General features: G+C 40.1%; 1 protein-coding gene across 1 annotated transcript in view; it reads right to left on the reverse strand.

Moving 5' to 3' along the window:
• The window catches only part of afdna (afadin, adherens junction formation factor a), a 151,150-nt gene that overhangs the window by 43,710 nt on the left and 82,876 nt on the right, over positions 1–24,564 (reverse strand). The window contains 8 exon segments of the mRNA XM_036147190.1: positions 8,756–8,836; positions 12,274–12,380; positions 12,571–12,769; positions 12,856–12,999; positions 14,057–14,322; positions 16,191–16,285; positions 16,416–16,561; positions 23,225–23,430. Of these exon segments, the coding sequence (XP_036003083.1) occupies positions 8,756–8,836; positions 12,274–12,380; positions 12,571–12,769; positions 12,856–12,999; positions 14,057–14,322; positions 16,191–16,285; positions 16,416–16,561; positions 23,225–23,430 (1,244 nt within the window).

Raw genomic sequence — 24,564 nt, forward strand, 5'->3', positions numbered from 1 at the left:
TCGTCTCATCTGAACCAGCGCTCAGATGCTGACGGGTTCTGGACACGTGGGACAAAACATCAATAAGATCAAGCTGAGCTGTTTTTGTTCTGCTTGGGGAGAAGAGAAAGCAGGAGGAGAAAAAAAAGGGGGCAAATGGTTTGGAGATTTACAAGAAGAAATGTCACTTATTTTAACCAAAACTATTGAAATTGCAGCAATTGGGTGAAAACAATGTTTCTGCCAGCTTGTTTTCATTGTGCAAGTTCTTTCTCGTGGTTATAAGAAAAATGTGGGAATATGGGAACAGCTTTGTACAGACACTTAAAATCAGCAGCAAGCTAACAAATGTCACAAAAAGCAAAGCAACAAAAAGCTTATTTTTGCCAAGGCCACAGGTCTCTATGTTGGAAAAAAGATACAATCACTACAAAGAAAATACTGATTCAAAGCTGTTTAGTGGATAATTTGAGGGGTCCTGAGAAGAAGAGCTTTATGGAATGAGCAGCTTCTTAAATCCAACAAGATTTTAACCTCGTTTCATTTTGCAAGACGTTAGTCCAACAGCAGCTGTCGGATTCACATCAGAGGGTTTGGGGGATTTTGCTGCAAATTCCATTCAGCTTCATATTATTTCTGTAAACATATCTGTGCAATAATCTAAGGCTCTTTGTTTCTGGACCTTAGCTCTGAAAATAGCTGCAGTTTTGGACAAAACTAACAGATTATGAAGTTTATTTTGACCAGGAACAAACAAAGTTATTTAGGAACACAAGGGAGAGAATGTATTGAACAGCAACCTTTTTTTTGTCGTATTGTCTCTAATGGGACCCCTGGAATTAAGTATGTAAGACAAAAATAAATCGAAACAAATAAATCTGTAAATTATCTAATAAACTGAAATGAAAGGAAAAAGTATTGAATGAATGAATAAGAATAAGAAAAAAAAGGAAAGGGCAACTGAATATCAACTAATCCTAACTGCAGGACTATTAAAAGGTTCCTTATTACAAAGGTTAGGAACAAAACGCATCTCATGAAGGCTAAAAGAAGAGTGCTTCCTCAAGACCTTCATAAAACATACTGATGGCATAGTTTGGGTGTATCTCTACATTTCAGACTGATCCACTGAGCGCAGATGAGGCCATAACCTGGAAGCATATAAATTCTCAATTCACTATAAAACAGCCACGAACAGGAGCTTACAGCAGGATTTCTGACAGAAGAGTCAAAAATTCCATGAATCAAGGAGTATTTACAGAGAGCTTCATAACACCTGAAATTAGCAGGAACAGTTTTACCCTGGACACAAAAGGTAATTATAGCACCCAATCACTATGGCTTCCATGCACACTTACTGCACAAGACTCTACTGCTGAAGAAAAGCATTATTCAGCTTGTTTTTTTTTTATGTAGAATATTTAGACAAGCCTATACAACTCTTGAGAAACAGAATCCAGTCAAATAGGACCAAAATGTAACATTTTAAATGATGCTGCAATCACCAGCTGTTCAGTAGGAATGTTGCTTCACAGCAAAGTTTATGGGATAGGGCGGCCCTTCAGTGCGAGTTTCCGGCAGACTTTATATACATGACAAAAAGGCAGAATAGAGAAACGCACAAAGACATTCTTGATAAGAATCTGAAGAGGAAGCAAGGCTGGAATTTTCAGAAAAACAATAAAATAAACTATGTATGTTTCAGGGAAAGAAACTAAAACTGCTAGAATGGCCCAGCCAATCAGCTGACTTGAATCCAATTGAAAAATCTCTGGATCAAAGGATCAGAGCGAAGAGAAGAGGTCTCTAGAAGACAGAATGAGTAAAAAGCAAGGCTTGAACCAGCAGTGACAACAAATCCTGCAAATTCCTTTACCAGCAACAGCTTTTCTACAAAATATTCAATACAATTCAGTTTTACCTGTTCCCTGTGTAATTCTACAATGCCTTAACAACAACATTTATGGGCCATTAGAAATATATTCTCTGGAGGTTGAAAAACGCTTTACTTAGCGCTTATTTCTATTTTTTTTTTTATTGAAAGATTACTTTTATAGCGATCTTTGCAAGAACTAATTAACCCCTTAAGCCTGTGAGCCCCCTTTCAAGGGGGCTTGAGCTCTTTAGCAACAATAACGTGCTTGTAGCTGACTAAATAAGACCAACACACTTATTATATGCCCAGATCTTCATCGGAGACTTCTCTACAAAAGTATATAACAAATATATAAAAGCATTCAACATTTTCAATTTCAAAAATAAAATTTTAAAAGTTGTGCCAAACTGAGACAGTAGGGGTCCGGCTTGATTTCCCTCAATCTAAACATGTATAACTTCTCAATTGTTTGTTCTGTTGATGCCAAACTTGCTACAGATGTACAGCTGTAACCAAGATGTTGTAGTGTACAATTTATTATGTTTTTCTTTTAGGCGTATTTGTTTGGGCATTTAAATCTCATTTACTCAGGCCCAGAATAGTTTACTCTGAAATTTTCACATCCACATCATCCTCCAGGACTTTGTTAGTTGATAACAAGATTAGTAGTTTAGGCATTGTACAAGTTGAAAAATGCCTTATAAGGTGCGAGTATGCTTTCTTTTTTTTTTTGGAAAATAGACCCTTGGGCTTAAGAGGTTAAATGATTACATGTATGCATCATTAGGAAAAATATTTAAGGTTTTAAAAAAAACGTTTTTTGTAATGCCTGAAAAAACATTCCATTGCAGGCAAGTTTTCAGCACGTTAACAAGAATGCTAGAGTTAAACCTCTGCACACTTTCTGTAATATTCACTCCGAATACAAATTGCAACTTAACTTTCCTGCAACTATGATGCATTTTTTTTCCACACAAACATCTATACACACTTTTTACTCTACCGCACACACACACATTCAGTCTGCAGCGATACAGGAAAGCAAGCTTATGTGTGTGTGCGGTACATCCTCTCATTGTTCCTGTCCTCACAGGGGGGAATGCTCTCATGCTATTGTTTCACCTCGAGAACAAATCACATCAGTCAACAAACAAATCCGACTGAAGCTCCACTGTGGAGGAAGATATGAAATGCTGCAAATTCTTTCAAACCAGAGGGAAACTTTGCAAAAAACAAACCTAATCAAGTGCTGGCATTTAAAATACGCACATCTGCACTGCCCGTTTTCTTAAAACGTACTCTTACACTACAAAAAGGGAGCCAAAAGTAAGTAAATCTTCATTAAATGAGTGCATTCGTCCTTGATTTGAGCAGGTAAATAAGATTATCTGCCAATGGAATAAGATTTTTGCACTTAATATAGGAACAATTCATCTCCAGCTTCTTTTAAGTGCAATAAGACTTATATCCATCTTATTTTAGGGATCAAAATACTAATTTCATTGGCAAATCTTATTCGCTCAAATAAAGGACAAATACACTCATTTCAAGAAGATTCTACTTACTTTTAGTTCCCTTTTTGCAGTGTAATTGGTCATTTCTCCTCTTACAGTTGCTGCTTGTGGATTTATAGTAGTTGAACAACCAGATTTCTGAATGAAGTTCAGCATGAAACATTACTAAAACTACAAAGAACATCCTGCGTGGTTATTTATCTTAATTATGTACAGGATGTTCTGCTTTTTATAAAAATTGTTACTGCTATAAAGATTAGATCAGATTATACAGAATAGTAATGATCTAACAGTTCTTTAGATTCGAGATGCACCAATTTCTGGCCAATAGCAATTAGCTGTTTTCTTTGTGGTTTGACCAGCTCAGCCTGTTTTGAAGATTCAGCTCTATGAAATATAAAACGCAAGAGAAAAACGTGCTGCTGGCTTCAAGATGGGGGCCGTAGTTTCATGATTATCCCCATTTATGCTCTAAAGCATTTGTCTCTACCCTGTGTCCAATTTGAAATTAAGTAAAAGCCTGTGAAAAAGTTTTTATTTTTTTCTCCTTTAAATATTTCTTCTTGTGCCCAACTTAGAGGATTCAGATCTAACAAATTTTAACTGTCAAATAAAGGCAAGCCGAGTGAATATAATGTGTTTTTTTTTTCAAAGGACAATCTAATTTATTGTGAAAACATAACTGTTAAACCAACTGATCAACCAATAAAGATTCATACACTACTCCCAGATCAACTCCAGACCAGTAGAATAACAAAATTTGACCTTAACAGAACTTCCTGCCAGCATGGAGTGGGCTGAAAGACCTCAAAGGGCAAATCAAAAAGCTATTTTAAAGGCACAGTGTGTTACTAATTTGGCTTTTAATTAGCAGAAATCAAGTATTGCTTTCATAAATACATATTCTGAAAATATCTAATAACGTCACATCAAAAATCAGTCTTTAAAGCCGAAAGACGACAAACTTGTCATCCGTACGTCTTTTCCCCCATCTGTTTAAAAAATGAGGACGTTCTGTCGATGGTGGAGGAGCAGAAAACAAGCAAAGACGACTGTAGATCGTTCTATTTGCTGTTTTCTGTTGAAATAGAGGACTATCCATACTCTTTGCCCAGTGAGAGGAAAGCAAAAGTGATCAAGATAAAGAAACAGAAGTAATGACCAGCAGAAAATGAGAGTCTATATCAGCATAGCTATTATTACCAGGTGGAGATAATCCATGAAGGAGCGGGGATTCAAAACAAATGCAGAGTTTGCAGCTTTCTGCTGGACAGGTAAGTTAATTCAATATAACCGTGAAGTTTATTTTGGTGTTATGTTAGAAACATGGCAGTGTGGTCTAGCAGCTACTGTGTCCTCCTGCTTATAATAAGCAGACTTGGCAACTGTGCATAAAAAAAAAACATTTCATAATATGACCGTAGCCATTGGCTATTAGCAGCAGCTATGTAGGACATATTTGTTGACATTGCCACATTTATGACTCTCCGCAGCTACCGTAGTAGTTATTACGCGCTTAACAGCGGGGTCGTCTGTTGTTCATTTAGCGTACAACTAGATGGATTTAAATCTTACACACTGGGGCTTTAAGTAAACTCCAGAAAAAAACATTAATTCACTGATATCCATCAGTATCTAAAGGGTTATACAGACACTTTGAGGCTTTGGGACTCCAACAGAATTCCAGTGAGGGGTGTTAGCCACGCATGGAGACAACAGTGAACGGTGGTGACCCTCCCAGGAGTGGCCAACTTAACAAAATTACTTTCATTTTGCATCGGATACTCGTCTGGGAGGTCAAAAAGGAGCTAAGAAAAACATCTAAGGCTCTGCAGGCCTAGTCTGGGTCAATCAAGGTCAGCGCTCGTGAGTCAACGCTATGAGAGAGAAACTGGGCAAAGATTCATTGAAGAGATCTGGCGAACCCAAAATACCTCAAAGGCTCATCTCACCAAAGGTTTTATTGAAAATAGTCTTTGAACTGAAGAGAGAAAGGAGTTGCTGGAAGTTATGGGTGTTATTACAACTACAAACACTATACCAAGAGTCAAATGTGGTCGTTGGTTTGACTCAACAGACCAGGATGAATTGTGGTACTTGATGGAAAAACAACTTCTGCTCTCTACCAGGAAATCCTGAAGAACATCTGACCATCATTTGTGACCTTAAGCTCAACATTTCTGTTATCAAGTAGAAGGTTTAAAAAAAAAAAACAATGTTTGTAATGGCCTAGTCAAAGCCTGTAACATTCAAAATCCTCCAGTGGGACCAAATAAAACAATTCTGCAAAGAACAGCAGGGCAGCAGCAACAACAGAAAAAAAAAAACGACTAAATGCCACTTATTCTTAGGTATTGATAGCAAATGACCAAAAAACACGATTATTTGGTGCAAATATTTACCCCCCATGTGGTAGCTAGCCCTCTGAAATTTACTCAAACGGAAAGTTTACTCGCATTTGGCGTCTGGCGACTGTTGATTTCGGACCTTGTTTAGGGGGCTATTATTTTTTCCACACCAGGCCAGATTGGTTTGGACAATCTGTTTCCAATTATATTTAAATCACCATCTAAAAAAACTGATTTGTACTCAGGTAATTTTTGTCTGACAAACAAGCAGAACTGGGAATAAAATATGTTTTTACCAACACCAGGCATGCTTTTTATGGACATTTCTATAGTCTTAAAAATGTGAATTTTTAGTTTTGATGCACTGGTTCAAAGTAATGAACCTGCGATCGCCAATCAGAGTTGGTCAAGGGATAACGGTTCAATCTGGATCTCTTGTTTAGTTTGAAGGGTAATATTCAGATTTAGCCTTAGGAGCAGATTTCTATAAAGGTTTTCCAATCTGCCTCATGTGTACTTTTGTCTAACCATTAGCAAAACGGCCCCGAAAGCAAAGCAACAAACCAGGAGGTCGTTGCACTGGATGACAGCAGATCAAAAACTAAGCTAAATGCTTGCAGGACGCATTTCTAGTCGAGCCAACCGAAGCTCTTAGAAATAACAATTTGACAAACACTCACATTCAAGCTTTTATCATTTCTAAAGAGAGGGAAACGTGATTTTAAAAATGATAAACATGTCATTACCTGGTCTCTCCTGCCCACCACTGAGAACCACATGTTCCTGCTTCTTGCTAAGCTTTCCCCAAACCAGTTCACGCTGCCACGTCCAGACTGGTGGTGGTGGTGGTGGGGGGGGGGGGGCAAACTGTGCACACCTGCTTTTATCCCAGCGAGCGCTTCAACCTGCTAACATGAACCGACAAGTCCAGAGCCTCCCAATTACACCGGCTGCAGGTAATCCATTCGGCTTTGTGTTCAAAATCAGCGTTTACAGGCGGAGACGTGGAACGGAGATGCACTCCAAATTCCCAAACTTCAGACAGAATAAACTCATAGGACTCGCTATTAAAAGTTAGGCTGGAACGAAGGGGTGGTGGTGGAAGAAAAACAAAATGAATAAAAACAAGTGGACTTAATAAAAAAAAAAGCTCCACAAAATGTGTCTCAGAAAAAGTGCAGTAAATTCCTCAAATGCTCCCGAGTGCAGCCAAAATTCCTCCACATGTTCCTAAACGCAGAGCGTTTGTCAAACGGAGAGTTCAGGCGGCGATCCAAGAGGTGAAGCGTCTACTGGGACGGCTGCTGGTCAGACTGAGGTGGAGCGCTGCAGCTCCACCAGCCAAACCTCACACCACACATACACACACACAGTTATATAATCGGACGGAGCTCAGCCCAGTTTACCGTCAGTTCCAGCAGCTGTTTGATGAAATCTGCCCTACCTGCCTTCTCCCATCCCACACACTCGCTCTATTACCTCCTTTCTCAGACGTCCACACGCCGTTCTGAAAATAATCAGTGCGAGGAGGTTTCCTCCGAACGTCCTTCCTCCCCACACACAGACTCAACACGTGCACACAGCCGCACAGGAAAGCTCTCGACTTCAGCAGGAAGTTCGCTCTCCTCAGAAAAAGACAAAGTGTCTTAATGTTTCTTATTAAGAGCCGACACTCCGCGGGCCTTATCTTCCACGTTCGGCTCTTCGCTGATTAAAGCTCGCCGTGAGGAACAGAGTCACGGTCGTCTTTTAATGGAAAATACCGGCAAATGTTTGAGTCTCAGATAAACTGATTCTACCTTAGAGCGTCAAACTGATTCCAGTTTCTAGAATACTAATAAAATAAAGAAATATTCAGTTTAATCGGTGATATTTCTCGAGATCGGTGACAGATAAAGCTCTTTTTTGTGTCTTAAACATTCAAATCAGTCAACTCTTGAGCAGTCTGACGTAAAACTGGAAGGTGAATCTAGAATCATAAATTGGTCCAATAATTATGGACGAATCAGAATAAAATTATCTCTCGTCCATGCATCACGTTAATTGGAGTTTAAATTATTTGGAGGCCTGCTGTAATATAAGTTAAAGGAACATTTTATGTTACAACAAACATAGAACAAACAGATTTTTAAAAAAGTCCTAAATACAAGCCATACAAGCCGTCTTTAACAAGCTAAACAAACACTTTTGCCTAAAAGAGCTAGAATTTTTTAACTTAATAGCAATGTCTAAGTGGACCACTAGAGGGCAATGAACTCAAAAAACTATTTCTTTTAATCATTATAGGTAGGAATAAGTTGAATGTCTACATGTTTTGTTGGTAGAGGAAGACAAATAACGACGTCTTTGTTAATTTTGCAAACAAAAACAATTTTTATGAAATTCCAGACTTAGACTAAAAGTTTTTAGCATGCAGGAAGTGGGAGAATAACATTTTACCACGCTGTTCCCTTTAAATCTTCCCATTAGACGAAACTGTTTACTGAGTTAGTGCAGAAGACTATCTATGTGAGTTCAGTTTTATTACTGAATAATCCTATTTTCAGATCCATTTAAAGATGCTTTAATCCTCCAGACAAAATCATCCTCATCTGATTGTGGAGTTTAAAACAAAGGAATGCTCCCGTTTAGCAACTTATAAACAGTTAATCCAATTTCTTTTGAGATAAAACGTCAGGAATACTTGTTGAGCACATGTGGCAGTCCACCTCCTGAACCTGCACGGCTCCTTTCGCTGTCAAAACAAACCCACAGACGGGCACTGATTGCCGGCAGGTTAGCAGCTTCCAGGGCAGCGGCGCACCTGAACAGAGCCGGTTTCTGCGCAGCGTCCGTGTTTAGTTTATGCTCTGCTGTCAGACTCAACAGCGACAGCAGAGCGGCCTGTTCTCGTCAGGCACCCCGCCTCCCAATCAGACACAAAACACTCCATGTGTTCACAGCTGGGGTAAAACAAAGCAAAGTTGTTCTTTCTACTATTCAGGGTCGTCGTTGACTGGTTCTACACAGGATAACAAACTCCGGGTATCATTTCCTACCTTGGCAGCCACGATGCTGAGGCCCATGCCGTTGTGCTTCTTCAGGGTTACTGTGACAACCTCCGGCTCTTTCCTCATTGGCTGAAAAGAGAGGAAGACAGGAAGGACACGCTGTCAAAACAAAAAAAGAGGAAGATACCTCCTGAGCTAATCCTAAAGGTGTGGAGAAGATCGAGCCGCAGGTCCGCACGCCTCGGAAAAAACGTTGGAAAGAGACGGCCAGAGTCAGAAAACAAGGAGGGAGGGATGAGGAAGAGGGAGGGAAGAAATGAAGGAAAGAAGGATGAAGGGGAAGACCACAGAGGGACCGGTGGTCTCTGGAATGGAGTCAAGAATGCAAAACCACATCATGGCAACCCAGAAACACACACTTCTATACACAGCAGGGCTCATTTAAGGAGGGCTGGGCCTCCGGGTGGGGAGAGACGGAGAAAGGTTCCCACGTCGCCACCCGAAGGGATATTCTGACGCCGGGAAACCAGCAGAGCCCCATCAGAGGCGCACTAAACACGCGGGAGGGTTGACCAATACGACTCGTAAACTAGCAGCTGACTTACCGATTTACAAAAAATAAATAAATGCATTAACGTCGTCAAGATAAGTTACGCCTTCAGCCGGGACCGACGTCTTTAAACTAGAATTTCCAGGTTCCCATTCAGCTTAATGTCAGCGTCCGATACTTTTCCCGACCACAGGCTTAATAGAAATAGATTGATGGGTGAGCACGCAGACGCAAAGATGAATGGAGGATTGACAGCGAGGGGAAAACGGATGGATGGTGAGACAGAAAGAGGGATAATGAAGGGAAAGAGGCATGCAAAGACGTATAAACGGATGAACAGGTGGATAGAAAGAAAGAAAGATAGATAGACAGGTATCTGATAAACGTAGGTTGGACAGGTGGGGGGGGACTGAAGATTTAGAGGAGGAACACATAACGGCATCTTTAAATTCAGAAAATTTTATGGAAAGGAAAAAAAGAAAAGAGAAAAAAAGGGGGAAATGGAAAAAAAGGGAAAAAAAAGAGAGAAAAGAAAAGAAAAAAAGGAAAAAAAGAAAAAAAAGAAAAGAAAAAAAGGGAAAAAAAGAAAAAGAAAGAAAAAAAGAAAAAAGGGAAAAAAAGAAGAAAAAAAAGAAAAAAAGAAAGAAAAAAAAAGAAAAGAAAAAAAGAAAATTTTTCTAAGTTCAGTTTCTTTTCCCAAATTTCCGTACGTCTGTAGTTTCCTCAGGACGGTGGAGGAACCCTGCAGTCATCATAGGGATCATTACAGACAATTAGAGGAGATCTTTCTCTTTTCCTTATATTTGTCAAACTACCGACCTTCTGAGCAACAGTTGCCCTCTAAAAACAGACAAACATCTGTTATTTTCATCAATTTTCTAAAAGGTTGAAGAGCAAGACGGAGCAAAATGCCTGCAGGCGGCTTAATTAGAGCAATCAGGTTATAATGTGATTATCCTGAAAGGCCCGGTTATTAAAACAGCAGAGCCACCGACATTTAGTTTCCACATTAAAAGAGTCTGTATTTTGAAAATGATTAAAAAAAAAAAAGATAAACCACTATTTAGCCCCAAACTCTGCCGACGTCACTCCGCGCCGGGGCAAAGATCTGAACGTTGAAGAGATGATTACAGGACGTGCCGGTTAACCAAAAAGCCGCAGAGATGAATTGAAAGAGGCCTTTTAAAAACATACAGAAAAGACACTTCTGAAACCAAAGTGTGCGCTCTGGAAAAGGGAGCTTATAAGCTGCTGAAATGCCTTCATGAAGCGTGTTGTTTCGGCGTTTAACTCCAACACGTTGTTTCTAAAAAAAAAAAAAATTGGCTTCAGCTGCTTTGTTCGTCTTCAGGACATTTCCCTCCATAAAATTACCATATTTAGTGTTATAAACAGACCACTGTATGTGCTTAGTCGGGTCCAACGGCCTGCCGGAGCACACCGTTAATCAGAGACGCCTGCATTATGTCCAGACTACAGTCATGAAGAAGTGGAGCAGGGATAAACAGAGCAATTACACAGGAAGTGGCTGTGTGTGTGTGTAGTCTATCATTTACTGCTGCCTGCTCACTAACTAACTCCTGCTCTGTGATTGGTGTTGATTAAACCCTGTGTGCTCACGTTGTTTTGAAGTCCTCTCAGAAGTAAATCGCTGTGATTGCTGCCGTTCGCCTGGAGGACCACACAGACGGACCTCTGGAGCCGAATCAAAGCGACCCCTCAGGTTTACCAGGCGCTAAAAATAGCCCAACTATGTCAGGGGTGTCGTCAGGTTGTCTGCAGCGCCGGTTCAGAAACGTTACCTTTTTTAGACCAGATTCACGCCGTGTTCTCATGCAGGAAGACCTGCATAATCCACTAAACCCACGGATATTTTCACCCTTTATGGAGATTTTATGTAGCCAGTGTATATTTGAGAAGCAAAAGGTAAAAGTAAATGTATGTAGTAGTATGTTTTATGAATAAAAGATTACCTTTCAGATTATTATTTGTGCAGAAGATGACAAACATGCATCTTTTGCCTTCAACTTCTCAGTTTTGCACACTTTTCACTGCAATAAATTACATTTTAAATTGATTGTAACCTGACAAAATGTGAATCATTTCAATAAGCCTCACAAGACACTGGATAAAGTATTAGATAAAATATTTAAAGTATGAAAAAAAAAACATCAAGACTGTCTATCAAATGTCTTTAAATGATCTTCATCTACAGATCTTCAGTCATTCAGAAGGTCTTAATATTTTTCTGAAAGCTTTAGCTACTTTTTCCACACATTCTCCATCTGGTAGCTTTTTTTAGAGGAAGAAAAACAAACATACGAAGCTGACTTAAGCGCTGTAATCTTCTCTGGTTTGAAAAATTCTTATCAAACCTGGAATAGATCAACCTACAATAAAAGCAGAATCCTTCAAGCAGTTAGTGATGTAAGAAAACCTGTATGGAACTCCCACAGTTCAAATAAACGTCAACGAATCACTAAATGCATATAAACTATTCTGCCTTTTGTTGTAGATTAACCTTGTGCAGGGTTGAAGAGCTTAAGTATTCTAGTTTTTAAACTAGAGCGGGCTAAAGATGTTCAAACTGGTGAAAAATGAGGTGTTATTGCCCTTAGGCCAGTTTCCCAGAACAGAGGCTACAACCAGAACCAACTTCAGCTTCATAGAAGAAAAAAAAATCCTTGTGGGTGGAAAAAAAACACACTTTACAGCTGCTAAAACAAAATCTTTGAAGAAACGTAAGTGAATTTTTATAACTTGAGAATGTAACTGATGACAGCTGTGATATAAAATGATTTTAATGAGGAAAAAAAAGGTTCAAAGCAGAGAAAATACGGTTTACTATCAGTCTGTGGGTTCCAGAACTTTCTGGCCTGCATGACACCAGCTGATGCCACAACGCTAAGCAGGAAAATAACACATCTTTGCGTTTTTATCCACTTTTCTTTTTTTTTTTTTTTTTTAATACTTACACAGAGATGGCAGATAAATAAAGAAAACATTTGCATATTACCATGTCGCTGTTGTCAGCAGCGGAGAAGTGGTTGTCATTGTCGGCTCCTTCGAAGTGGACGGTCCAGGTACCAGGAGAGCGCGGATGTGGCGTTAGTCTGCAGAACCCTACGGCGTCACACAATGATGCATTTATTAAGATGCAGAAATCAACCATTGTGATTTACACGAAACAATTTTGGAACAACTCACTTTAAAAGAATATTGACTCAGAAAAAAAAAATTAAATGTAATGTTAAATCCATTAAAACTGTGTAAGTGGGGTTGTTGCACGGCAGCATCCGTTTGTTCGGCGTACCTCTCTGCAGCAGCGGCTCCAGGAAGTCCTGCAGGCCGTTGGGGAGGTGCCGCACCACGTCGCAAGAGTAGCCGTCCTCTGGGAGGAGGAAGGGCAGCTGGAGGTCCGGATCCTCCTCCAGCTGCACCTCTCTGCCGTCGCTCCTCGCCAGCTCGTCTGCTGTGTTTTCCGCTACTGCCACCACGTGTTCTATGAGGTCCTAGCACACACAGAGCACAGAGCAGGGATGAGCTGAACGGCTTCTGCTCTGCGTGAAAGCCAAGCTCGCCGGCGCGTCCCTCTTACCGCCGGGATGTACGGCTCGTCCTGGGCGACGCGGTAGTTGGTCATCAGGGCGTGCAGCTGCAGCGAGTTGAGCTTGAAGCAGGTGTTGTGGATGTTCTGCACGTCCTGCATGGAGTACTTGTCCATGGTCAGCAGGGTGGTGGCCTGAGGGGGACACACAAACAAAAAGGCAAAAACGGCATCACGATACGGCCGATAGACTGACGCTTTCTGCAAAATTAATACAAAGACTACATTCAGAGCTGCATTTGACTTTATAAATCAATCTCTAGCAAACCATTTCCTACAAATATGAAGCCGTGCTGGTAAATTCAAACATGGTCATCTAGAAGGTCTTTACTTTGACACAGATTCAGCTACTTCAAACTGTTTTTGTCTCTTTTTTAATAACAAAACTGACCAAATTCACAAAATGCAGCCCTTAAAAAGAGGAGTAGACTGCAAAAACGGAACTGGAAATAAGAAAATGTTCTTAAAATGTGTGTATCTGTCCTTGATTTGAGCAGGTAAATAAGATGATTTGCCAATGGAATAAGAATTTTGCACTTAAAATAGGAACAATTCATCTCAATCATCTTATTTCAAGTGCAGGATGTTTACTTATCTTATTTTAGGGGTCAAAATACTCTATTGGCAGATAATCTTATTTACCTGCTCAAATCAAGGATAAATACACTAACTTTAAGAACATTTTACTTATTTTTAGATACGTTTTTGCAGTGTAGATGTACGAAGAAACCGAGACGGACGAACGGACGGATGAAAAAATAAACAGCACGATCAAGAAGGTCAAATAATTAGTGTAACAATCACACTGATCGAAGCTTCTGCAAAATTTCGGTCAAATTCACAGCAACAATGCAAGGTAATAAACTCTAGAAACATTTTTCCAAACTCCATTTTCTGTTCCTACATACATCCAGCCCTGAAAAAAAAAAACAATTAATTCAGACTTTTCCAGGCTGTGTAGAAACCTGATAATTATTCTGATCTATTCTCCTCCCAGCATGTGTGGCTGTCCCCAAGTTATACCACCATCCAGCGGTCCAAGCCATTTTACCAGTTAAAACTCCACACTTTTCCAGATTATGGGCTTTTATTGATTCTAAGTAGATGTTTGCTCTGTATATGATTTGTGGTATGGAAATATTAAAAAAAGACCATTATGAGTGAGACACAAAGGTAAAGTGATTGTTGATACCTGGACGATCCGGCTGAGGTGGCAGTCCGCAGCCAGCTCCAGTCCCTGCTTCTCGGCCCAGGCCTCGATGTGGCTGAGCTGCTGCCGGAGAATGGCCCCCCAGTAGTGGCAGCACAGGCCGGAGTCGCCGTTCGTCACCAGCCTGTTGAACAGCCACATGTTGATGAAGTGGAAGAGCTGCGAGAAGAGCTGGATGGTGAGGGCGGCGTTGACCCGGCAGCGGCGGAGCAACGACATGGCGCCCGTCAGCGTGTGCAGGACGTCCTCTGGAAACAAACCAACAGGAGTGTGATGTCTGAATGTCACATGACTGGGATCAGAGCATAGCAATGTTAATACAACTCTTGATTTTACATAGTTTTTTTTTTTTCTGTTTCAGTTCTCTTTACTGCAGGCTGCCTTTGAAAAAGACTGAGCAGAGAAAAAACAGATTGTGATACGATTTGCCAAGAGGATGTCATGCTTTAGATATATGCAAGTCTTTTACATTTGCATAAAACAAGTCAAGAGTTTTGTTTTCTCTAGCAGAGCAACAGACTGTTGAAAAGTTGAAAGTGTAGCAGAGAGTAAGGCATGATTAAAATAATCAGATATTGCCATGGTAGCATTTGGATCTTCCGTCTGGAGCTTATCGACAACTGAGCCTATAACGTCACCAACAGCGGTTAGTGGAACGTAGGCTGTTGCCAAAGTAGCACTGATGAACTCTCTGGGTGTATAATATGAACGAAAACTCACTGCTAACACTTCGATATCTGGCCTGCAGAGACTAAACTTCTCAGTGACACGTCCTGAGTGGCACCATCTGTTGTTCACCAGCACCACCAATCCACTACCTTTGCTTTTGCCGCTACTCGTTAAATCTGTCTGCTCAGAAAGCCTGGCAGAGAGTCGCTGGAGTCGGGGATATGTTCCTGCAGCTATGTTTCAGTGAAACACATAATACATTCCCGATATTCTGGCATAGTAATCGATGGAAGAGATTGCTTGAATTTCCTCCTCCTCTCTCTTCTTCTTGCTTCTTGGTCCCTTCTTTTCAATTCATCTGGGATTTGTGGATGTAGTTGAAGTATTACTTCAGCTTTTGAGATGTCAATCACCTGCTCTCAGTTGTACAAAACCAACTGGTTATGCATAGTAACAAATGTTCCAAAAATTAAAGAACAAAAACTACAAAAATCCTTCAAGCAGCACGGCATCCAACACCAGTCGAAAAAGATGTCGAAAAAAGCAGCCTTAATCCACAAAAAGTAAGATGCAGCCATCTTGAGTGTTAAGTTGCATGTAACCTACTGCGCATGTGTGAGGTGGAGAAGAGGATGTGCAGGTGGACAGGTTGGTAAAGCGCGTGTTCTTGTTATAGGGGAACACTTTGGTTGGTCTTGTTGATGTTGACCAATAAACTTTGACCCCCTCAGGTCATTCTCCTTACCGGGCCTTCCAGATGTCTCAGCGTCACAGGGAGGAGAGTAATCAGCCGTTCTGCTCAACAAATACAGAGTTCCTTCCTACCAGACATCTGTAATATTGATGCTCTCCCTTGGGTTAAAATCAACCTATTTGCTTAAAGGAGCAACAGATAAGATATTTACTGTAAAATCAACCTAAATCATTCTCATTTGTCACCTGGGATGGAATAACATTCCCTATAAACAGTCGGTCCTCTCCATCAACAATGTCTTTAGACAGATTTTTCTCCTTTCAAACCTAGAGGTACGGTCCAGAACTACTTCTGTTCAGAGTGTAGCCCTGTGTTTACTTCCTGGTTCCTGAGCCAATCATATGACAGTTCCCAGGGTTCCCAATACAGAGCATTTAGTATTTGTTATTTTGGCAAAAGAGCAGCAGCCTGCAAACATGGAAGCCAGCAAGAGAAGCGGACGAGAAATAGAACAGAATACAATCATATACCTGTCCTGCTAAAGTAAAAAAAAAAAATCCTCACATGTCATCCCTGCATTAATGCATTAAACATCAAGGCGAATGTTGAGCGTAAGTATGCATGCGGGTTCGACAACGAGAAGAAGGTTCTGGATGTGGGTCTATCAGGAAAAGAAAGCTGAGAAACAACTAAACTGGGGTAAGCATGCGTGCACTGCTGCAGTTAAATTAGAGAATTTCTCCCTAAAATTACCGATCTTGGGTCTCTGTGGATTATGCTCCTCAGGGTCGTCCAGGAAGGCTGGCATGTAGTTATTCAGATCAATCTGCAGACAGGTGACCAGGTACCTGCCGTAAGACATAACAGATGGTTAATACTAAAATCAGAAACACCTCTGAAAAGTTGATTTCAGGCAATAAATGACCAACGATTTTATCTAAAACCACCAGTACTGCTGTTATAAACCCTAAAACTGACTTGAAGGCCATCTGAACGAGGTGTGCGAGGATGTCCTGAGCGTCCAGCGTGATGCGACTCAGGTCCCGGTCCTGCTTGATGAAGTTCAGCAGCTCGGAGGAGTTGGCCATCCAGAAAGCCAGCGCTCCGGCGATGTTCTTCTGTTTCTGTAACGTACCAAATCACAACCACGTACACAGAGACAAAAAGAAAACAGAGAGGAAGCGGTTAGAGCGGCAGGATGCAGGAGAGGCTGGAGATGTTAAAGAGAAGGTGAGAAACAGAGGGAGGCTTGTGTTTGAGTGGCAGCCAGAAGGAGCAGTTTGTTACTTCAGAGATAGATTCATGCCTCAAACGCAACTCCCTCAAAGCCAAGCCTGTGTCGAGAACAAGATCGGTCATCGCTGTCGGATCAGTGAACAAACCAAAGAAAGAAAATGTAACAGTTTAACATGAAGGTGACCTCTCCTTTTCCCTCCAACATACACAACTCGTCACCAGACGCGAAGAGCGAATCGAAATATATGTTCACCCTGCCAGCACCAGTATCCAAACGTAGCAAATCTACACGATGGGAGGGACTGGCTTAGAGTTGAGTCTTTCAAAGTGGGATTTCCTAAAACCATTTAACTCAAAGTCTCTTTAAGGCACCAGTTTATGGCACATTTTTCAAAAATAAAGCAAAGGAAGCAAGCTTTAAAGTCTAAAATCTGTCAAAGCTTAGGTTTTTTTTTGATAGCATCTGCTTTATTATATGAATTAGAGAAAATTTTGGGGCCTGTATGTTTGAATTTAAGCATAAACCAAAACCATATCTGTTAAAAAAAAAGTTAATTTTCAAGCCTTTTAAGCGCACCATGAGTTCATGTTGATCCAGTCGTCTCTTGGCTAGCCTTCATTTGTCCATTTTAATTTTCCTTATTTGGACATACTGTTGGTAGCATATTCCCCTTGAAATCCAAATCAGCCTTTTTGGCCAAGTTGGTGCACTGTAACAAAAAATTTTACTTAGATACACTTTGCTCTTAATGCACGGACATTTAAAGTATAAATTACCCACATTTGGTGGGTAAAAAAGGTTTTAGTGTTTGTGCTAAAAGATGATGTTAAATTTGTGCAAATATGTATAGTATCGATTCCCAGAGAGCGAAGGGCCGAGGCTGTGACCTGCAGCGCCATCTTGAATCTATAGGTTGTCATGTTTACTAATTACTCATTTTTATTACGAGTTGTAAAGACAAACACACAGAAATTCTCTCAGTTTGTTTTATTCTAAAATACTTTTACTTATTGACGTTACAAGATGTGATTTATTGAAATGAGGAACTGTTCAATGGTTATCCATATTTTTGCATGGCTGACAAGTACTTTTGGGGGTTGGAGCTGCCAAAACAGCCGAGCTTTCACACAGAACAAGCTTTTTTCACAGAGTTTACATCGACTGTTGAGAAAACGCAGGCAACCAAAAGCTCTGAAACCCTTTTTTAACTTTAAAGCAGACTCTTTTGAAAACGGCTGTTGAATAAAAGCAATGTTATCACATTCTTTTATTATTCAGAGGTTAAAAATGTTGGATTATTTCCTAGCGGGGAAGAATCCAAATGTGTTAATAATAATAATAATAATAATAATAATAATAATAAAAATACTAAAATGTTTAAGATGAAGATGATTTTCCTGAATTTTAACAGGGCAAACAAACAAAACTGACCACTAGAGGGTGATGGCAGCGTTTAGGCTGTTAGAAAAAAAAACTTAAAAACTGCCTGAAAATACTGGTTGCTTGCAGAGTGAACATAAAGATTTATTAATGACAGAGCGTCTGAAGAGCTGATTGGCTAGTGTCCCCCCCCAACCCAGAGAGACGGGGGACAGCAAAGCTCGTCTCCCTGCACTCATCCATCCTCGCCACGGAAACAAATCACACAGAAAAACTTCATTAAGAAGAGCCAGAGGATGAAAGGCTGAGCCGAGAGCATCCAAAAACGAAAAACAGGTTTGAAACACAGATGGGTGGCTGAACACGTCAATGAGTCTCCAAACAGACAAACGAAGCAGGTGGGGTGGAGGAGGTCAGAGGGAAGCGACTTGTTTCTCGTCCACACTGCTGAGGAGAAGCAAGACGTCACACATAAGAACAGAAAATCAGACGCCAGAGTTAAAGATGGAGTGACAGGGACTAGGAGAGGCTGCTTTCCCAGTTTGTTTGGGTTTTTAGTACCGGGAAGGTTTCCAGGAAGCTAAATGAGATTAGTCAGGTTGATGTTGCTGTTGCTTAGTTTTTCCAGCTGTGGACGGGACGTTTGGTTATGGCTTTGTTTGGGCATTTCTGTTAAAACGGAGAACAAAAAAGAAGCAGCAGCAACAATGATGGGCTGGTTAAAAAAAAAAAAGAAATAAAGCACAGAGAAAGATGAGAAAGGTGGAAAAAAAGCAGAAGATTCATAAGGTTGAGCGATGTGATTTTACCGTGATCCAACTTTATGTAGATGTTGGTTTATATGCAAACTGTCAAAAAGATAAACTTTTTTTTTTTGTCAAAACTGGTATCTAAACTCATTAATTTGTGACCCAAACCCTTCATATATTTTTACTAGACAAATATGCAATTACTTCTGCTTATGTAATGTGAATATAAACACATGACTTCAGCATTTAAAACACCTTCAGCCTCGTTTAAGCTCCTTTCTGATTGGACTAACGCCTCAACGTTGAATTATTTCTGCAGAGCATTGGATGCGACTGCAAGGGTCCACCAAGCACTAAGATGCGCCCCATTATGCGGTGGAAACCACAAAACGTCCATGGGGAGATTAAGGTAGTTTGGACTGGCAGACCATGAATTCAAAGGCTACGTTCACACAGCGACCCAAATCCGATATTTTTACCCACATGCAACCCATATCGGTCTTTTTCACAGCAGTGTAAACGGACCAATTCTGATCTTATTCTGTTACGCCTCTGATCTCGCAGCAATGAATAAATACTGTGCATCAACAATTGGCCCCGAAATACAAAGCTTCCCAGCACACACGCCTCCAAATTGTGCATAAGTTCTATAATCAAAGGAAGCTGTAAGATCTTCAGACTGCAGTAAATGTAAGAAATGTATCCGACATCATTAACGGGAAGCCCTGGTATTATAAGCAGCAATGTGACGGAGGAAAAGAAAGTGCAAGTGGTGATTTAAAGTTGATTTTTCATTGAGTTACTTCAACGTATCCACTAGGGGAAGCACAGTTGACACAGAAAGCTCTTTTACAAGTCAATTCACTTGATGTAGCACACAGGTATGCCCTTATTCCACCTCCTCTTCTGCTACAGAGATAAAAATAAGAAAAAAAAGACAGCCTCTAATACTCGTCTGCTGAGATCTACACATCTGCTTTATACACATTTTGCCAAACAGTCATAATTAAAGTCACGGTGAGGCTGGTTTGTTAATAACCACATTATAATTTAATACCCGTGTGGGAGAAAGTATTCAGATTGACCAATAGCAGCAGGGGGGCGTGGCTTGAAGTCGATAGGAGGAGCACTGCCCAACATGATACTCGGGTCATTTTGTGGCTTCAGTGGTTTTTATTTTCCAGTTATCAGTTAAGAATAAGAATAAAATGTCAAACACTGTTAAGATTTCTGTTATAAGACGTTTTGAGTAATTAAAAACGTGACACTTTGCAACGCTGCTGAAATTGATTCCTGCTTTTGGTGCTACACTGCAAAAACGGATCTAAAAATAAGTAAAATGCTCTTAAAGTTAGTGTATTTGTCCTTAATCTCAGAAGGTAAATAAGATTATTTGCCAATGGAATGAGTATTTTGACCCCTAAAATGAGATAATTAGACATCCTGCACTTTAAATAAGATGATGGAGATGAGTTGTTCCTATTTTAAGTGCAAAAAATCTTATTCCATTGGCAAATCATCTTATTTACCTGCTCAAATCAGGGACAAATACGCTCATTTTAAGAACATTTTACTTATTTTTACTTCCGCTTTTGCAGTGTAAACTGATCGGCCGACGCTGAACTAGAGCTTTACCCAATTTCTCAGGGATGCACGTCGCATTAAAGATGCTACAAACACTTTTTTAAATTTAATTTCCACTATAAAATGCCAGGTTCTACTTAGTTCTGATAGCCATTTATATAGCCTACATAGGCACGAAGGAGCAATTGCTACAAATGTCCCAGAAAGCAAGTAACTTTTAGTACCTTTCCTGGTGTCTGCATGTACTCATCCTCACACTGCAAAAAATAACTAAAAGTAAGTAAAATTTTCTTGAAATGAGTGTATTTTACCTTGATTTGAGCAGTAAAATAACTCTATTTGCCAATGGAATGAGTATATTTATATTATATATTTATAATAAGATAATTGGATACCTTGCACCTGAAATAAGACAGTGAAGAGTAATTGTTCCTATTTTTAGTGCAAAAAATCTTATTCCATTGGCAAATAGTCCCATTTACCTGCTTAAACCAAGGAAAAATACACTCATTTCAAGAAATCTTTGCTTACTTTTGGTTCCCTTTTTGCAGTGCAGCCGTCATGCCTACTTGTTTAGGACAACTAATGCATTGATTGCAGCAAAGCAATTTAGTTCTCAGAGCCTATATTCGTCAATAACTTACCAGATTTAAATTGATTTTAGGTGCAAGCTGTGAAACAAGCATGACTGATTTTTGTTTGTTTGTTTTTCAACATCGCCCAACCCAAACAGAGAGAGAAATAGCGGTGTAGAGAAGAGAAAGAGTCTTTGGCAGCCATATCATGGTGTGCTGTTGTGGTGTCCTACCTGATCCCCTTCAGCAATCTCCTGGACAGAAGGAAGTGGAAGAGGAGGAGGAGGAGGAGGAGGAGGAAGAGGAGGACACGTTTACAGGACAGAGAGAAAACACGTCAACAGCTACAGTATGGACACAGTATGTAAACACAGAGACACTCTGGCACACACGTGGTTTACAACGTGACCCGGAGAATGAGTTCATGAGCATTAAGCTGATGGACGTGAGAGTCAAACAACCCCAGGAAGACTCTGGCCTGGTCACAGCCAACCTTAAACTCACGCTTTATTATCAGTGCACAGCTGGCTACACATGAAAAAAAAAAAAACGTCCAGTTTAAAAGACGGGGGAAACAACAGGGAGAAGATGGGACACCTATAATGAGGATTTTTTGGCTTTTAGACAAACATTAACAGACAAACTCATTTACAGAAACATTTATTTCTTTTGAAAAGACGATTGAAACCATCTTGAGAGTACTGTTGTGTCACCCATCAAAGCAGAGCATAAAAAAAAGCTTCTAAAAACTGTTAGTTTGTGAACCTGGAAACCAGACTAGCCTTCAAACTGTATATTAGCTCGGTGGCCTTGGCCTGCAGCGGGATGTGTGGACTAGTCCAGGAGAGCCTGGTGATAACGGAGGAGCTGTTTGGTTTTATTTAAAGCTTTTCCACCCAGGTAAGATTTTACCTAAAGTTTCATAATGTGGGGTTTAAAGTTAGGCGAAAGGAGGTTCATCTCTAGTGCTAATCCAGCGTTGGTGATTGTTCAGCTCCAGTTAAAAGCTACAGATGATTTAGTTACTCTTCTCTGAAATTAGTGGCCAAATACCTACAAAAAAATGTTTTTTTAAAACTTCAACGATGAAAAGCCAAATTAGCAGCAGAATAAAAAGCTCAAACGTCTCCTTTATGTAAACTTATCTGGCCTCAGTTTTGCAGAGGTGCTTTAAAAACTTCCGACTGGCTGGGAAGTTGGCTTAATTGCAGCAAAAAAAAAAAAAAAACGTACAATTATCGCTGAAGATTCAACTGCTGCACGAGTCCGTGGTCTTCATAAACCCCACTAAAATGAAACCTCTTGAAGTGCAGATTATATTTCACACTGCAAAAACGGATCGAAAATAAGTAAAATGTTCTTAAAGTTAGTGTATTTGTCCTTGATTTGAGCAGGTAAAGAAGATTATCTGCCAATGGAATGAGTATTTTTACCCCTAGAATAAGATAATTAGATATAATGCACTTGAAACAAGTTGATGGAGGCGAGTTCTTCCTATTTTAAGTGCAAAAATCTTATTCCATTGGCAGAATATCTTCTTTACCTACTCAAATAAAGTACAAATGCACTCATTTCAAGAAAACATTAACTTATTTTTAGTTCTGTTTTTGCGGTGCAACGTCTGCACTGCAAAAGGAGAACTAAAAATAAGTAAAATTTTCTTGAAATTAATGTATTTGTCCTTGATTTGAGCAGGTAAATAAGATTATTTGCCAATGGAATGAGTATTTTTACCCCTTAAATAAGATAATTAGACATCCTGCACTTGAAATAAGATGAAGATGAATTGTTCCTATCTTAAGTGCAAAAATCTTATTCCATTGGCAAATAATCTTATTTACCTGCTCAAATCAAGGACAAATACCCAAATTTTAAGAACATTTTACTTATTTTAAGTTCAGTTTTTGCAGTGCAGAAAAACTGAAATCCGGCAAGCTAAAAAATAAAAAACAAAAGCATATCCGGTACACTTTGGGAAAGCTGCATGTTTTTTTTGTTTTTTTTAAATTGCTGCAGAGAGCAGCGGCAATTTCCCCGACAGCTCCAGCTATTAAAACCGAAGGGCAACGCACGAAACACCAAGACCAAAGGAGGCAAGCACGTGCAAACGCGCCTTACAACTACGACGTGTAGTTTGTAAGAGTAAAGTTAACATGGAGGAAACCTGCCAGACTCCCAGGAGCAGAAAACAGTGAAATGACGTAAAAAAAAAAAAAAATGACTCGTGGGTTTATGTTCAAAGAGGCGGAGAGTGGTACTGACCTGGATGACGCCTTCCATCATGCTCACCATCTTGTTGACGATGGAGATGACTTTGTGCGTGCGCTCTGAGGGCGACATGTCGGGCCGGTAGGTGGGCGACAGCACGTAGCGGCAGGCCATGTACAGCACGTACGTGGGCGACAGCTTGAAGTGGACCGTGGAGCTGTTGGTGTAGTTGATGATGGCCGACAGGAACGTGTCTTCAGCTGGAGGCGCAAACAGGATTCAGCATTTTTACTCTCAGATCAAATCAAAAGGGGTTTCAGATAAAACTGTAGCTAGGATGGATGGATGGATGGATGGATGGATGGATGGAGGGGAAACTGAGCTGCTGGACGGAGTTAGGGCCATGTTGCCCAAAGCTTAGTGTCCAGCTTTCCTCATGAATGACTGAAGGTTTTTACTCCATCAAAGCAAGATAAGTTGGCAGTTTTCTGACGATGCCGTGACACGTTTCTTCTTTCTAAAACAAATACACAGTTCAAAAACAGATCTAAAAATAAGTAAAAAAGTTCTTAAAATTAGCGTTTTTTGTCCTAGATTTGAGCAGGTAAATAAGATTATCTGCCAATGGAATGAGTATTTTGACCCCTAAAATAAGATAATTAGATATACTGCACTTGAAATAAGATGATAGAGATGAATTGTTCCTAATTTAAGTGCAAAAATCTTATTCTATTGGCAGATCATCTTATTTACCTGCTCAAATCAAGGAAAAATACACCAATTTTAAGAACATTTTACTTATTTTTAGTTCCGTTTTTGCAGTGCAGGATCTACTGTGCAGGTTGCACAGTTTAAAAAAAAAAAAATGTTTGAAGTCAAACTGGTTTCAGCTGTTATTTAGCGTCGCTGTTCAATTCTCATCAAAAACCCGGAGATCAGAGCAGAGCAATAGGCGCCGCTTCAACGGAGCGCCACCATTAGATTATGACTCTCTCTCTCTCTCCCAGAGCATTGTGGGAAGGAAGGTAAGCACCGCTGTAAGAGTGCCTCGACCCCTCCTCTGCCTGGAGAAAACAGATGAACTCACTCTACGGCAAACATACAGTGCACACAAAAGCTGGAGGAAGGTCAACAAACACAAAGGTGAACAAAGACAAAGCAAACAGCTGAAAGAGCTTTGAGAAACAAAGAGAGAGCGCGCGGGGAACACCTGGTTTCAGAAAGACCTGCTAGATCTGTTGGAGGCTAAAACCTGATAACTAAAATCAACAAAGTTCAAAGCTCTCACCTTAAAAAGGCAACAATCATTAATTAGAGCCAGAAATCTATAAATATACGAAACAGAAGATTTCTCACAGTTTTTTTTTAACATGTCTCTGATAAAAACAGCAAGT

The sequence above is a fragment of the Fundulus heteroclitus genome, chromosome 15 (genome assembly GCF_011125445.2).
Source record: "Fundulus heteroclitus isolate FHET01 chromosome 15, MU-UCD_Fhet_4.1, whole genome shotgun sequence".
Taxonomy (NCBI): domain Eukaryota; kingdom Metazoa; phylum Chordata; class Actinopteri; order Cyprinodontiformes; family Fundulidae; genus Fundulus; species Fundulus heteroclitus.